This window comes from Artibeus jamaicensis, unplaced genomic scaffold (assembly GCF_021234435.1).
Source record: "Artibeus jamaicensis isolate MK-2021 breed Jamaican fruit bat unplaced genomic scaffold, CSHL_Jam_final scaffold_1031, whole genome shotgun sequence".
In the NCBI taxonomy this organism is placed as follows: Eukaryota; Metazoa; Chordata; class Mammalia; order Chiroptera; family Phyllostomidae; genus Artibeus; species Artibeus jamaicensis.
The window spans coordinates 7797404-7813126 of record NW_026522026.1 but is presented as its reverse complement, the minus strand read 5'-3'; the positions used below and the strand labels follow the sequence as shown (position 1 = coordinate 7813126).

Genomic DNA, 15723 nt, shown 5'->3' with positions numbered 1-15723 from the left:
GCCTCTTACAGACCTGGCCCACAACCCACGCATGTGCCCTGACTGGGAATCAAACCAGTGACCCCTTGGTTCATAGGCCAGTGCTCAGTCCACTGAGCCACACCAGCCAGGGCCAGTCTCTGTTTTTGAGAATAATATTTGCCTCATACAAGGAGCCAGTGTTCTGCAAGTGTAGTATCTGTAACATTAAGAAGTATTAGCATTCATGGGACTTGAGGCTGAGAAATCAAATAGAAATGCCACAAAGAAGTGTTTATTTATCAGTATTATATTGAACCTCTTACTAGAAAACATTAAATTAGAAAAATTAAACAGAAAGTCTGATTTGCTATCTTGTTTTTGCCTAATGGGAAAAACCAGCACTGAATTTATGGCTACCAGGATTTACTTATCTTTTTATAGCCAAGGCGATGGGCTTAGAGGCAACACTCACTTTTATCTGTTCTTACCTGTGTTTGATCAAATAAGATTCCTGCAGAATAAAGTCTTACACTATATACTGAAAGACATCACAGAAGTTTCCTAAGAGCTTCATAACTGTGTATGTGATAGTTAATAGATTTTTCTGCTATATATTGATGTTAAAGGGAGGACCTCAAGGTTATTAACAATCTTCTAATGGACTTCACATGTTATAATTCACTTTGATATCTTTGTCTCCTTTATTTCCTTTCAGATACTAGCTCAGTCATGCACTGAAATCCTGGAACTGCAGCCCTCAAGTGTATGTGTTGGGGGTAAGTGGTTAGAATTTAAAAATATCATGTAAGAAAATGTATTTTTTCCTAGTTAAAATATATGATTTGAAACTCATGTTGGAAAGAGAATAGCAAAATTAACTTTTTTGGCATCTTTTTCTGTAAGAATTTTAAAATAATTCCTTGAAATATTTCTATTTTAAATTCAAATTTTTAAGATTGGAGTGTTATTTTAAATAATGAACATATTGTGTGACAGGCTTTTAGAATCTTCTGTATATTTAGTTCATGTTTGAGACCTTTCCTGTGACAACTGAAATAGAATTTGAAATTTTTTCCTTTCTCTGATTGTACGAACAATCGTGTACACGCAGATTTTTAGCTCTACTCTTTGATAACCTGGCCAAAGTGCAGTGTCTGCCAGCCCAGGGCTTATAAGGAAGTGACTTACAGCTGTGTGACAGTGAGGAAGCCAGTGGCTTCATCACTGGTGTTAAGAAAAGAAAGTGTTGAAACTTCAAAGCCATCCTTATCCAAAGAGAGTGTGATTCTCTTTGGACTATTCTATTTCCTCTTCAAGTCTGACCCGAAGTTCATTTTAACCCACTTAACTTAGGAAAAGAAAAAAATATTGTGTCTGGTGGGGCTGGGTAATCTACCGTAGAGCCTCCCAACTGTAGAACGTGATATTAAGTTTTGCACCTGTTAGTCTCCTAACTAATGGTTACTGAGACGTTTAAGAGGAATAGTGCATTTGAATGTCCCAGCACTTTTCCATAATCCCTGGTTCACAGATGGGGAAACCGAGGCAGACACAGGTTCAGTATTTGCTATGCTAAAGCTCATGTTGTTTTTACTGAGCCATATTTTAAGTCTTACATGCATTTTATTTTAACTTACAAGTAGAATTCCTTTTATAACAAACACTTTTAATGGAGAGTGGCATTGCAGTATTTTCTTCCATAGTTACTTACTGTGTGTTAGTTAGATTACATTAGATAGGAGGTGTTTGAGAGGACTGAGAGTCAATCACTGTTAAAATAGTTATAATATATCATTTTGCAGGTAAGCAGCAAACATTTAGTTGCCAATCAAGATATTAGATGTTAAGTGTTTTTTCTAGCATAGTGTCTCACTCTCTAACATTAAGTGATTGCTCCTACTATAGACCTAAAGTACAACAAGTTAAATCAACTTTAGTGACAGGCTATAGATTATTAGTAGTCCAAAATATGTTACCTCTGAGAAGTTATAACTTTGTATGCAACAAAAAAACTGAAACCGGGATTAGTAACGTGAAGAAGTTATTAAAGAAGAACTATGAAGTATCATAGATTAAAGAAAATACAACATATGATAGTTCTAAGAACCAAAACATGGGAATAATTAATGTTCTTTACCTTTCCACACTTCAATACCTGATGGTAGAGTAAACAAAGAGGCTTCCTTTCTGCTGATATTTTCCTAAGGATAGAATTTGGGGGAGTTTGTATGGTCTTTCTATCGGGGAATGACTGCGATGCTTTAATTCTGATATCTTGGTCACTATTGGAAAACACTTTGTTTAAAAAATAAAATGCCTCCCTATGATGTAGTGAATAATATCTCCACTCTTTTCCCTAAAGGATCTAAGAAAGCAAGTAGAGTTGGAAACATAACCATGTCTTCTTTGGTATTATTAGTTGGTTGAATAGTATGAAGAAAATTCATTCTATGCAATTTGATACATTCAAGTTATGTCTTCTTTTTCTTTTCTTTTGCGAAGCAATGATTAAAATGTTTATTTTTCCTTTTACTTCCAGATGAATTTCAAATCGTTTTGAAGGGAAGAGGATTCAACTTGGGCAGTCGCAGTGGCAGTGTTCTCTGCACCTACACAGTGAACGAAACCTACACAAAGAGTAGGTCCCCACAGTCTCCATGTTGCCCTAGTACCTGCACAGCAAGTCAGCATCAGACGTTTCCTACTTTTCCCCAACTGTAACCAACTCTGCTCTATTTTTTAACAAAGGAAAAAGAAATGCAGTCCCATGATAGTACAAATAATAATAATTATTTGGTAGTTATTCAATGATGGCAATGTTTATTCACAGCTAAATGAATTCTGGGCCCCATTCTGAGCAACCTCATTGTACAGATGATGAATGGTCCCGTGGCTGAAAAAGTCAAATAACTTCTTTGTAGTGACACAGTTAATAATGGGCAGAGCTGACAGTTGAACCCAGTTTTCCTGTCTCTGCTTCATATGGACTGTATCAATTGTCTGATTTAATTGCCTCTTTTTCTAGATTTATGTACTTCTTATCACTCTTGTTTAGAAATCTCACTTGGACTACTCTACTATTTATTGTATTGTCACTTGCTTTCTATCTAAATAGTTTCTACATAATTTGTCAACTAGCTTCTTTGAGACAGACTTTTTGTCTTAAAGATATTTTTGTATCTCCAGTGTTCACCCAGCAGGCACTAGAATATTATCACATACTAAATATGTGATAATAATCACATTTATGGAATCAGGTTTTAGTTTTGCTAGCTTGGCTTTCAAAAAAGCAGATGAGTATGATGTTTCAGTCTTCATTCTGAGAAAACATCCACTTAAATGACGCTAGTATTCTGAGCATTTTGCATTTCTATTAAGACAATTCTTCCTCATTGATGATTACTGTGTCTTCTAAAATTTTATACTGGAAGGCATATGCTACAACTCTGAACTCTGGTAGAATTGTTTTTTGAGAGGTTCATCTCCAGTTTTGCTGTTTATCTGATGGTACTAAACACTCCAATTAGCACAGCTTGGTCTATACACACAGTAACTGTTCAATATGTGTTTGTTGAATTCAAGTGGTGATGATCTCAGCGTGATAAATGTCACAATGAATTCCTTTATTTCCTATTAAGATCATTTTGGTAAGGCAAGATAATAATATTCTTTTACAAATTCTCTTCCTAGTAGTTTCCACAATTGAAGAAAAAAATAGTTATCAGTAGTTATCTGTATCTAAGAATTAGTTTTACCTAATTCCTTTTGATTATATAGCTGAATCGATTATACTATAAACATATCTTACACGTAGCTACATAAAATTAAGCTTATCAAAGTAAATATTCAAATGAATAAGTGGACTCAGATTGCATTTTCATCATTCTCATTCTAGAATTATCCATTCAATTATATAACTGTTCTGAAAATTTATAGTCTAGATCATTTTTCTCATCTATTATTAAAGTTACAAGGGCAATTTAAGCATTCAGCTTTATAAAATGTATTTTTACTATAGACACAACTGTTTTATTAAATTCTTGAAATAAATTCATTTTCCTTTGGACATTTTTTTCTCTATCATTTTAAAATTCTGCTTTTAACGACATATATGTCATTTAGCTTTACAAAATCTAAAATATTTGACTTATTGAGGGAGCAGATGATCGAATGTCTACAATGTATGAACTTAGTCTAAGTAATAAAGTCATGATTTATAATTTACCAATATTATGTATCAATGAGGCATACTATAATCTCTATTTTTTACTTTCTTTTTCATCTCCTCTTTCTTTAAATGAGTGTCTTTTTGCTTCTTCATGCCAACATAGCTAATGTTCCACACTTGAACTCTGATTGTCCTATACCCTTTATGTCATTAATGAAACTATGAGATTTATAAAACCCTTTACCAAATCAGTGGCGTTTTATTTTCCAGGTGTGCAGCCAGTAAGTGTGGAGCTGAATTCTATGCTCTGTCCCGCGCCTTCCCTGAGTAAAGTTGGCGAGTGAGTACCTCACTAAAAACATTTCAAAAACATTTTGGCTCCAGATGATTAGGAAATGGTGACAAATGTACATTGGTTTTTTATTGGATTTTGTTGTGCAGATTGAACATGAAGTAGTAAGCCCTAAACAAACCACTCTGGTTAGTACTTTAACTGTACTCTTAGCACATTGAAAACAGTAAAGTCTGTTGCATCTTACTTCTTACCTGTTGATTAAAAAACTCTATAAATATTTATCTAGGTTGGTTTGAGAAGTATTGTTAGAGCCTTTACATAATCAGAGCCACAGCCAGTATTTTACCTCAGTGTATTAAATTCACACATGCACATACACACGAGTTCCAAAGTGAGATTTTGAATAATTACTATAGTTTTTAAATATTAAATTGAAGTTAAAAAGGAAAGTGGCTCAATAAGGCACACCTCAAGCTGGGAAATATTTGTGCTGTGATTCTCAGTCCTGTTAAGGTCTATATTCTTACATTTGCTTGGTGTGGTAATGAACCATAATGATAACTAATTAAAATAAGGGATATTTAGTTCAGAAGAAGACCTTTATTTCAATCACTTACAATTAATTTTGCTAGTAATTTAGTATTTCCACTTATGACTTTTTTCTATCCATTCGATTATTAAGGAAATGATTGGACATGTTTCAAATGTTCCCTAGCCCAACGGTAGTGAATGCAATATGCTTATGATAATGAATAAGATACAGGATACACTGTATACTGGTCTTGAACCTAGAACAGAGGAAAGTAAAATATATAACCCAAAGTTTGGATTGGTGTTCAGAGAGTGAAGATTATATTTTTCTCCTTGGAACCCAACAGAATCTAGTAATTTGAAGTTTACTTGAGCACTCAGCTTCTGTGGATGCAAACATATTCAAGGTATCTGTTGAACATCACTTCTGGTCATCTGAGTAGGTTAGAGCAATATCAGTTTTCTATTTTACATTGATTAAAGGAGTGCATAATATAACTTACAGTGGCAAAACTCTCAGAGTCATTTTTTTCTTTCTATAAAAAACTTCATTTTCTGTGTCATCTAAGAATCTGCTGTTAGTGACAACATGCTTATGGCTATAGTAGACTGTGTCTTGGAATTTGAAGTAGATCCATTCTGCCTAGAGCCATCTCAACCCCAAGTGCATAGTGAGACTCCATGACTTGCTGGGTAATCATATCTTGTATTAGCAATGATAAATCTATTGACTTGATGTTTGGTCCTATTTTAAGAAAATTTTAATTTCATATTGATCCTCTTGATCATTCCCCTCAATCTGCTTCCACAGCTGTCTCCTCTGTCTTAACCATTGGCAGCTCCACCCTTTGTGTTGTTCAAGTCAAACACCTTTAATTCATTGCTGATTTCTCTTCCATGCAGGCCATCAGCAAACCTTATTAGCTCTAATTTCAAAATACATTCACAATACAATTCTTCCCCAACACCTTTGCTGATACCATCCTAGACCTAGCTGCTTTCATCTCTTGCTTGGTGTATTAGCCTCTCCACTGGATTTTCTGCATCTGTTCTTGGCAGGAGTGACCCTATTAAAGCAAATTGGCTTATGTTACTCCCCCACTTAAAATCCTCCATAATGAGTTTCCCATTCCACTCACAGTGAAAGTCAAGTCACTGCAATGTTCCACAAGGGCCTATAGGTTCTGACCCTCACCATGTCTCAATCTTTATCTTCTCTTTCCCTTGCAGTTATAGTCATTTTGTCCTCTTTGCTATTTCTTAGCCACGTCAGCTTGCTCTCACATTAGTACTTTTACACTTGTTCCTTCAACTTGAAATGCTCTTCCCCTCATGGCTCACTCTTCTTTTCAAGTCTTATTCTGAGGGTACCTTCTTAGGAAGATCTTCCTGGTCACCTTATTTAATCATGTGATCTTTCCCCTTCTTTGTTTGGCACTCCATTCCCTTTTAATGTTTTGTTTTCCTCCAAAGCATTCATTTGTTATTGTGTCTCCTTTTTGCTAGGATGAATTTTGTTTGCCTTGTTTCTTGCTATATCTCTAGCACCTTACACAATGCCTGACCTACAGGAGATTTGCTCAATGTTTGTTACCTGAAGGATGAATATATTTTTTGCAAATATTTTGATTTACTAGTTATATAAACAGTTAAAAGAGAGCATTTGATTGTTGCGGGGCAGGGGCATGTATCAGGCAGGAGAAAAATGAGCAGATTCCTATTTTGGAAGGAATGCTGTTTAAGAGAGCAGAAAATTATCTTGGCTTATTAATAATAGTGTCTATTTAAGGAAGACACCTTACTTCCTGCTCCAAAATAATTATAAAATGCAGAATGCCTGTTCTCAGATACTGAAGTATTTTCTTTAGAATTTACCTTTGGGCACAGTCTCCTTTTGAAGAAACTCCCATAGAGACTGCTGATACTGTTTAGTGATTGGTAGATAGGCTAAATATTCAGGAGATGTGATTTTTAAAAAGCATATAGAGCATAATAAATATCAGATGTGAGAGGTCATCATCTGTTTGGTTTTTGATGCTAGTATTCCACCAACAAGCAAACAGATTGTTTGGGGGAAGGAGCTCTGTTTAAAATAATTACTTTCTCTCTCTCTTTTTTTTTTGTTGTTCAAGTTCAGTTTCCTCCATTTCCCCCCTCCACCAATCCCACCCATCCCAGGCAATAATTACTTTTGACTTAGTTTTTTAAAAAATCAAGTACATGATACCACTGGGCAAAGATTTTATTTGTTAATGTATTAGGCATTTGGGGACATCATTATTTGTTCTACTAAGTATGTTGCAAGTAATTTGGAGCTTTTCTTTGCCTTGAATTTTCTTCAGATACTTTTGTAGATGATGAGCTCTCTTCTGAGATTGGATTAAAATCAACACAATTGAAACAGTTTAGCCCTATAAGGTGACTGATGCTTAATTTACTTGCCTAATTATCTTTTGGCTACAGACTCAAACCCATTAAGTAGCTAGTTAGTCTATATTTCAAGTAAACACATCTGGCCCAACAATGAATGAAGGTTTTTCCTGTGTGAGGGTGACAGATGTGGTGATGGTTCCCCTGTTCTCTCACTTAAATAATTAACATCGTGCTGGTGAAGTAACCTTAGACAGACAGCCTCCAAGCCAGATGCAGAGTCTCAGAGCTGGCTCTGTGGGCATGTGCCTCATCTCATTAGCCTACTCTCACAGTTCCTTTCTCTTCTTTGTGTCATATTTCCCAAATTACATTTGTTTAAAGATTATTTCATTAAAAACCCAGGGCTTGTGAATTTGGGTTTGAAAGAGAGTTAACATGAAAATGCTGACTTGGAGATGAGAACGAAGAATGTAGTCAAACAGTTAGGACTCAAGTTTGCTTTGGGAAGTTGATGTCATGGAGTAAACAAAAGGGAAAGCCGTCTGGGAATTCTTACGCACGTATATAGTGTTTAGCATTGTTGAAGTAGGTCTCTGAAGTACTTTCTTTGGGAGAATCTCTATTAAATGTCTTTATTTGATAGAGATATTTACACTGAGATGAACAAATTCTTAGGATTTAAGCAGAAATTATGTGAAGGTGGTAGTAACAAGGTTTTTCTTTTTATTTCTTTCAGTGGATGCAAGTTGTTTTTTAAATGTCACATGATTAAACTTTCTTACTGAGAAAAATCTGTAGATTGTTTGGGAGTTTATTTCTAACAGTGGTTCGCTTGTGCCAAAAGGCCTAAAGGTTGAAGGGAAAGGACACTGGGAAGTTCTTTGAATCCTCCCCATTTCAGGACAGTTGCTTCGTGGTGCTAAGGGCAGGCGTGTCCAGCATTTGCAGGGTGGCCTCATGCTATGACCCTTGTTTAGTGAGACATCAACCATAACACAGCTGCTCTGCAATCATTGAGATCTCAAACCTGTAATTTGGCAAGAAGAACAGAGCAAATTGGATAAATATACATAAACACATTGTGAAGAAAGAAAAACAGAACAGAATGATCCAGAGCCTTATCCTACAGCTTGTTTGATAGAGATGATTTAAGGAGGCATATGGTATAGTTAAATGTGCTTTCAGAAACGTTGGCCAGAATCTCCTGGTAAATATGAAATCAGTATCTAAGTCAGATAAAACTGATAGTATTAGTTCTCTTAAAAGGCAGTGTGGGAAGACACTTGACGGAGTGTTTTGAGTAACAAGTGGAGGGATATCAGCAAATGTGGAAATTTTGAGCACCCGATGCTGATGGGTCACTGAGCTAAAGGGTGTGGCAGACTTGGGTTAGAGCCTGACTTGATAATAGAATCTTTTTATTCTATTATCTCAATATTCGCTTTTCTCCAGATTGTTATTTTTCAATATAGTCATTTTTTTCTGAAATAAAATGGATTGATTTCATTTCTTTTTCTTGGTTAGACAAATTCTGCCTTTAATCCAGTTCCTCACATGAACACTTCTTTTCAATATACTTATATACTGAGATACATGTGTAATGTTTACTTATACAATCCCTAATTTGATTGTTTTATTAGCAGATGATACAGTCACAACTTTATTCTTCTGTTTCTTATGAAGAATGGGACTTAATTTATCTATTTTTATCTTGGAGACCAGAACATTGGTTATGTCTTTATTTTTTAATATAAACATTAGAATCTTGGTGAGATGCACTGAGGTTGATGACCCTCTCTGTTTCTCTATCTTGCTGCTTTTCAGTGGTGAAACATTTATCTTTCACATGGTGTGTTGCTTTCTGATTATATATAGAAATGTGATAAGTTCACTTAATCTACATTACATTTCTATTTTAAATATTATATTCAGTTCTGGAAGCTGCCTTTTAAGAGGAAAAACAACTAATTTAAGCACTACTAGGGGTAGCTAACAAGGTATTGCCAAGTATGGAAATATTAGGATAAATTTTTTTTAAATGTTTTCTTGATTATGCTACTATAGTTGTCCCAATTTTTCCATTTGACCCCCCCTTGGCCTACTACCCCATTTCCCTCTAGCAATCATGCCCCCTCATGTCCATGAGTCATACTTATAAGTTCTTTGGCTTCTCCACTTCCTATGCTATTCTTAACATCCTCGTGTCTACTTTGTTCCCATCAATATGCTTCTTAATCCCTATACCTTTTCTCCTGTACTCCCCCTTTCCCCTCCCAGTTGATAACCCTCCAAATGAGCTCCATATCTGTGGTTCTGTCCCTGTTCTAGTTGTTTGCTTAGTTTGTTTTTTTAGATTGAGTTGTTGATAGTTGTGAATTTATTGCCATTTTAATATTCATAGTGTTGATCTTCTTTTTCTTAAATAAGTCCCTTTAACATTTCATGTAATAATGGCTTAGTGATGATGAACTCCTTTAGGTTCACCTTGTCTGGGAAGCACTTTACCTGCCCTTCCATTCTAAATGATAGCTTTGCTGGATAAAACTATCTAGGTTGTAGGTCCTTGTTTTTTTGTCACTTCGAATACTTCTTGCTAGTCCCTTTTGCCCACAAAGTTTGTTTCGAGAAATCAGCTGACAATCTTATGGTAACTCCTTTGTAGGTAACTCTCTGCTTTTCTCTTGCTGCTTTTAAGATGTTCTCTTTATCTTTAACCTTTAGCATTTTAATTATGATGTGTTTTGGTGTGGTTCTCTTTGTGTCCAACTTGTTTGGGACTCTCTGTGCTTCCTGGGCTTGTATGCCCATTTCCTTTGCCAAAGAAGGGAAGTTTTCCTTCATTATTTTTTTCAAATCAGTTTTCAATCTCCTGCTCTTCCTCTTTCCTTCTGTCATCCCTATGATTTGGATGTTGGTATATTTGGAGATGTCCCGGAGGCTCCTTAGCCTGTCCTCATATTTTTGAATTCTTTTTCCTTCTTGCTGTTGTGATGAATGCCTATTTCTTTCTTATGTTCCAAATAACTGATTTGAATCTCAGCTTCATCACCTCCATTGTTCATTCCTTATAAATCTTTCCTTATTTCACTTAATGTAACATTCATTTCTTCCTTGGCCTTTTTTACACCATCACCATGCTCAATGAGTTCTTTGAGCAGCCTGACAACCAGTGTTTTGAACTCTGCAAATAATAAGTTGGTTATCTCCATTTTGTTTAGTTCTTTTTTTCTGGGGTTTTGATCTGTTCTTTCATTTGGGCCATCTTTCTTTGTTTCCTAGATTTTGCAGCTTCCCTGTGTTTGTTTTTGTGTATTAGATAGAGTTGCTTTGATTCCTTGTCTTAGTAGCATGGCCTATGTAGAAAAGGCATGGGCAACTTGTGTTGGGTAGAGTCCTAGGCAATTGTCAGGGTGGGAAACCCACTGCACTACTGGCTTCTGGAGGTATGCCTGGCACTTTCCCTGTTTCTACTCACTTCACTTACTCCTTTCGTTCAACTGATGCCCTTCCAGCTGTTGCCCTGGTGCTGAATCCCAGAGGGGGTAAGTCCGTGTACGTTCTAAGTTCATGCAGGCCCTTTAAGCAGTCTCCTGAAAAGCTGGCATTTTTTTCCTGCCGCCCCAACCTTCACTGATTTTAACAGCCAGAAGTTACTGGGATTTATCTTCCGGGCGGTGGAACCCTGGGCTGTGTGGGATGGCCTGAGGCTGGGATCACTTGCTCTCAAGGCATCCCTCCCGATTTTTATTTGCCTGTTCTGCCACTACAGTCTCTCCTTGCCACACAGTGTCTCTGCACCTCTCTGCCATCTCTGCATTTCTGTTCTCTGCCCCGCCTACCCATCTGGAGGAACGTGGCATCAAATTCTTGGTTGTTGGATTTCCAAACACCTTGATTTTCTGATGGTTCCGGTGTTATTTGTTTGGAAGTCTAGTTGTAATTCTTTCTGTGGTTGATTGAGGAGCCTTCATCATGACTGGAAGTCTAAATAAGATAAAATTTTAAATTTTGAAAAAGATAGAGTTCAGGTGTGACATATCAGCTCCCTTCAAACATCAGGTCTGATCTGTCATGTGAAAGATTAATTTGCCCCTAGGAAAAGAGAAAAAAGAGTGGAATGTAGAGGGAGGCCCATTTCAATTCAGCATTCGACAGATCTTTCTAACAATTAGAATTATTTTTAAAGTGTTTGATAATTAAAATGTTCAAAGAGGGTCAACTGTATGATGATGATTAGAGGATATCCTTAAATATGTATGTAACTCATATATATCTATTTCTAAACTTTATGTGATCAAAGTTTTTACTATCACTAAGATAGTTAATGTATTTGAATGAAAGGAACTAAAAACTGCATGATTATTTTCAAGTGTCTTTTTTATTTTATTAAAATATGTAAATTGGTGAAAAAAAGGTTATCTTTAGTATCATACTGAAAACATTTACAATACAACTTTAGGTGTTATGTCCAAAACATCTCTGAAAATAGCTTTTTTTCCTTCTGAAATCCAGCAGTCTTCCTGACTGCAATGTTTGTTTTAGTTATACATATATATTGAGATAGCTGGACAAGAAATTACTTCATTTAGGAATCATGTAACCATTTTGAAGAATATAATTTTAGACAAAACATTAATTTACATATATATTCTTAACTAGAAGTAGAATCTTTAAACTATCACAAATATGAAATCTTATTGTTTAACTTGTGATCTTTATTACGTATAAAGCTAACTTTTAAAAAGCTCTGCAGAATATTTAATAGTAGCACTTGATTTCAAAATAGCTGAAGTCACTTTAATTTTAATAACTTTTTGAGTAGTTGCCAGTTTAATTTTCAGTATGTGCAAATTGAAGGTAAATTATTTATTACTTCCAGCAAATGCCTTTCACAATTTTATTTAATTTTTTCATCTTTTTTTAATGGATCATAAAATGGCAGTCTTTTATTGGATATGCATAAAGTCAGTAGCAAATGAATACCTTGCAAATTGGTTACTGTGGATTGAAATGTCAGTCATATTTTGTGGGGTGTGAAATTTTTGAGATCATAGTAGCTCTGACATATGGTGCTAAGCTCTTCTGTTTTGGACTTGTCAGACATCTTTAAAAATTAAATATAAGCACTGTGACCATTAGGCCTTATTGAATTTTATTTACTGAATTATATATCACAATACTATTGAATAATTTCTCATATGGAATGAATTTAGCTTTATCACTATTGAGTATCAGTAGTGATCATTGATATTAAAATGCACTGCAAACAATCTTTTTGTTATGTCAGGTTGTTTAGGTTTCTTCTCTCCATCTACTTTGAAAAAAGTTTTTTAAGGATGGAGCAGAGTAGATTAAGCTATTTGCCAGGAGGTCTAAACAGTGTAGAACTGACTTGTAGAAAAGGAACTGGGAAGAGCTGCTGGTGTTCAGCCTTGCCTTCCCCGCCCTCTGCAGTGTGTGTGCTCCAGGCCTGCTGGCCTCTTTCACAAGGTCCTCCCTTGTGTCTCACAGCTTCATTTTCTCACCTGCCTGGCTGTTTCTTTTTAGATGTTACCCCAGGCTCCTCTGCTTACAGCCCTTCAACCCTCAATTTTCACCATGGCTGGATTCCTGACCCACAAACCCCATCTTCTCTAAGGCTTCCTTTTCCTGCAGATGGGCTCTAGATCTCCAACAAGATCTTTTTCTTAGCTCAAACCCCACCATTCAGATGTCCACTATCCCCACTAAGTGTCTGCTAACTCATTTGGCTTTACCACAGTCACCTTAAATTTGAAGTTCCCAAGTTAAACTCGTGTACTTCTGTTCAAACCTGCTGCTTTTCCTGTGTTTCCTATGTAAGTTTACACAGGAAACTTACATAGTAAGAATATATATGTAAATTAATGTTTTGTCTGAAATTATGTTCTTCAAAATGGTTAAAAGATTCCTGAATGAAGGAATTTACTATGTAAACCCACCCACCTATGCAGGCCAGAACCTTTGAAATCCTGTTTAGCCCTTATTCTTCACCTGCAACTAATAAATATCCCAGTCCTTTGCATTCTAAGCCCTTACTATCTCTCAGTTTTCATTTTCACACTACCTTCATTGCCACTATTTTATTTCAATTCTACTTTGGTTTTTTTTTGAAATACATTCTTAACTGGTCTTTCTATGTAGAAATGCACTCTTCCAACCCATGTTCTACACTGCAACAAGAATGATACTTGTAAAGCACAATTTTAACCATATTTCTACTTACCTGGAAATCTGTTAAGACTAATTCCAAATGGCTAAAGGTGGCATCCTGGGTTCTTCACGATCCTTCCCCTACTGCTCTCTTCAGGCTGGAGGCATATATTCTTACTCTTGCACTTTATATTGCTGCCACATTGAATGGCTTTTGGTTCCTTGATTGTTCTTTGACTTTCTTGCCTTCAGCCTGTGAAATGGTGCTCCCTTTACTTGGATTCCCTTCTAATCTCTTTTCCTAACTCCCAATTGTTCCTTAGGATTCATTTTAGAGAAGTCTTCCTGCAGAAAAGCTTTGTTGATGCTCCCATGGCAAGGCCGAGCCATTGTATTTCCCATCTTGTCCTGTAGGCCCCTGGTGTTTTACCTGTTTTAGTTACTATCACCTTCATTGTAATGGTTTGTGTGACTTCGATTACACTGTAATGCTTTGTTTTATTGGCTATTGCAGCCCTGTTATCAAGCACAACCTAGGTTGGTCTATTATATAGGTAATTTATGAATATATACTTCATTAACTAGTAATAAAGTGATTGAAGGGTTGGTTGAGAGATTGATTGAATAAACTTATTGGCAAACATTCATCAACCAATTTAGACTGCAGTTTTAGATTTTAGGTTTAACACACAGCTCAATGTTGCTATAATGTTGGGTTTAATCAAGATAATGTTTTACAACAGGAAGGAAATAGCCTTGAAAAATGTCTTTACACAAACCTTCATGACATTATATACTAGGTATTTTGTGAACAGATTAGCTCTCTCTATTTTTATATGGCAGTAGGAGAATAAAATTCTTTAAATAAAACAAAAAATGGTTAGAAATTTATTTCACTGCTGCTTTACTTTCTCCTGCGTTTTTTTTTAACTTGGATCAAAAGGTTACCTTAATATTTTGAATAGTCTGTTAGACAAATAAGTGTTGCATAGTTAATAGAGTAAGTATTGTGTTCCAGACACTGGGTTGGACATTTTATGTACATTATTTTATCAAGTTCTCTTCCCCAAAATAACTATGAAATGGGTACAATTATACTCATTAAATGGATTGAGGAATGCAAGATTAAGGGTGTGGTGACTAGGTTCAAAACCCAAAACTCCTTATTCCCTAACATGTGAGTTGAATCTATATCCTCTTTTTAAGTTTTATTTTATTCTTGTGACAAATATAGATGAAATCTCCCCTCACTTCTCACTTGTATGGAGAGTGGGACAAAAGTAAGTTTATAGTTGAAGTTTATAGTTGTGAGTATGTGAAACACAGAGTTTATTTTTGTATTATTTATGAATTATTGTATTATTGTTCAAAGTAGCAACTGTAAATCTACTTTTGCCCCACCCTATGTAGAATTAAGTAAAAACAACATGGCTTTACACATTTTTGTTTATAGTAAAGTCTTTATAGATAAGAGTACTGGTTCTACCGTCACACTCATGCAGAAGTTACATAGCAATAGAAGCGAGAATCCATAGATACTAACAGAAGAAACATAGGATATGACAGGAAACCTTAAATACACATGTTGGAGTCTTGAGGTAAAGAAAGGTCAAGCTACTGGTTTGGATTAGAGGGTGAGGTGGCTTGGTCAGTCTGTGTGCTAGCAAGGGAGCAGCACAGCTTTGGACAGAGGCATCAGCTCACAGCTGTGCCAAAATTGTCCTGAAGATTTAAAAACTGTATTTTGGAAGAAGCAACAAAATTTAAAAACAGAATGAACTTTCAGCCTGACTGGTGTAGCTCAGTGGATTGAAGGTGGGCCTTCGAACCAAAAAATCGCTGGTTCAATTCCCAATCAGGACACATGCCTAGGTTGTGGGCCCGGCCCCTGGTGGTGGGTATGTAAGAGGTAACCACATATTGATGTTTCTCTCCCTCTCTTTCTCCTTCCCTTCCCTTCTCTCTAAAAATGAATAAATGAAATCTTTAAAAAAATAGAAGGAACTTTCACATTGTGTTTTTCACATTTGCAACACTTACAAAAATATTTCCCAGCAAATATATATATGTGTATGTGCATGTGTATACACTCACTAATAAATAGCGTATAATAAATGCCATTATAATTAGTCATGAGAAATACGTGAATGTAGTGAAAAATTAGAAGACTGATACTAAACTCTTGCCAGTGAGATGAATTTAAATATAACACCCTAAAATATTT

At 35.7% G+C, this 15723-nt stretch overlaps 1 protein-coding gene across 2 annotated transcripts in view; it reads left to right on the top strand.

The window, feature by feature from the left end:
• Positions 1–15723, top strand: part of ANTXR2 (ANTXR cell adhesion molecule 2) — a 153771-nt gene that overhangs the window by 39727 nt on the left and 98321 nt on the right. For both annotated transcript variants that reach the window (XM_053655651.1, XM_053655650.1), the window contains exons 8-10: positions 677–737; positions 2501–2599; positions 4400–4469. In XM_053655651.1, the coding sequence (XP_053511626.1) occupies positions 677–737; positions 2501–2599; positions 4400–4469 (230 nt within the window). The remainder of the gene's footprint in view (positions 1–676; positions 738–2500; positions 2600–4399; positions 4470–15723) is intronic.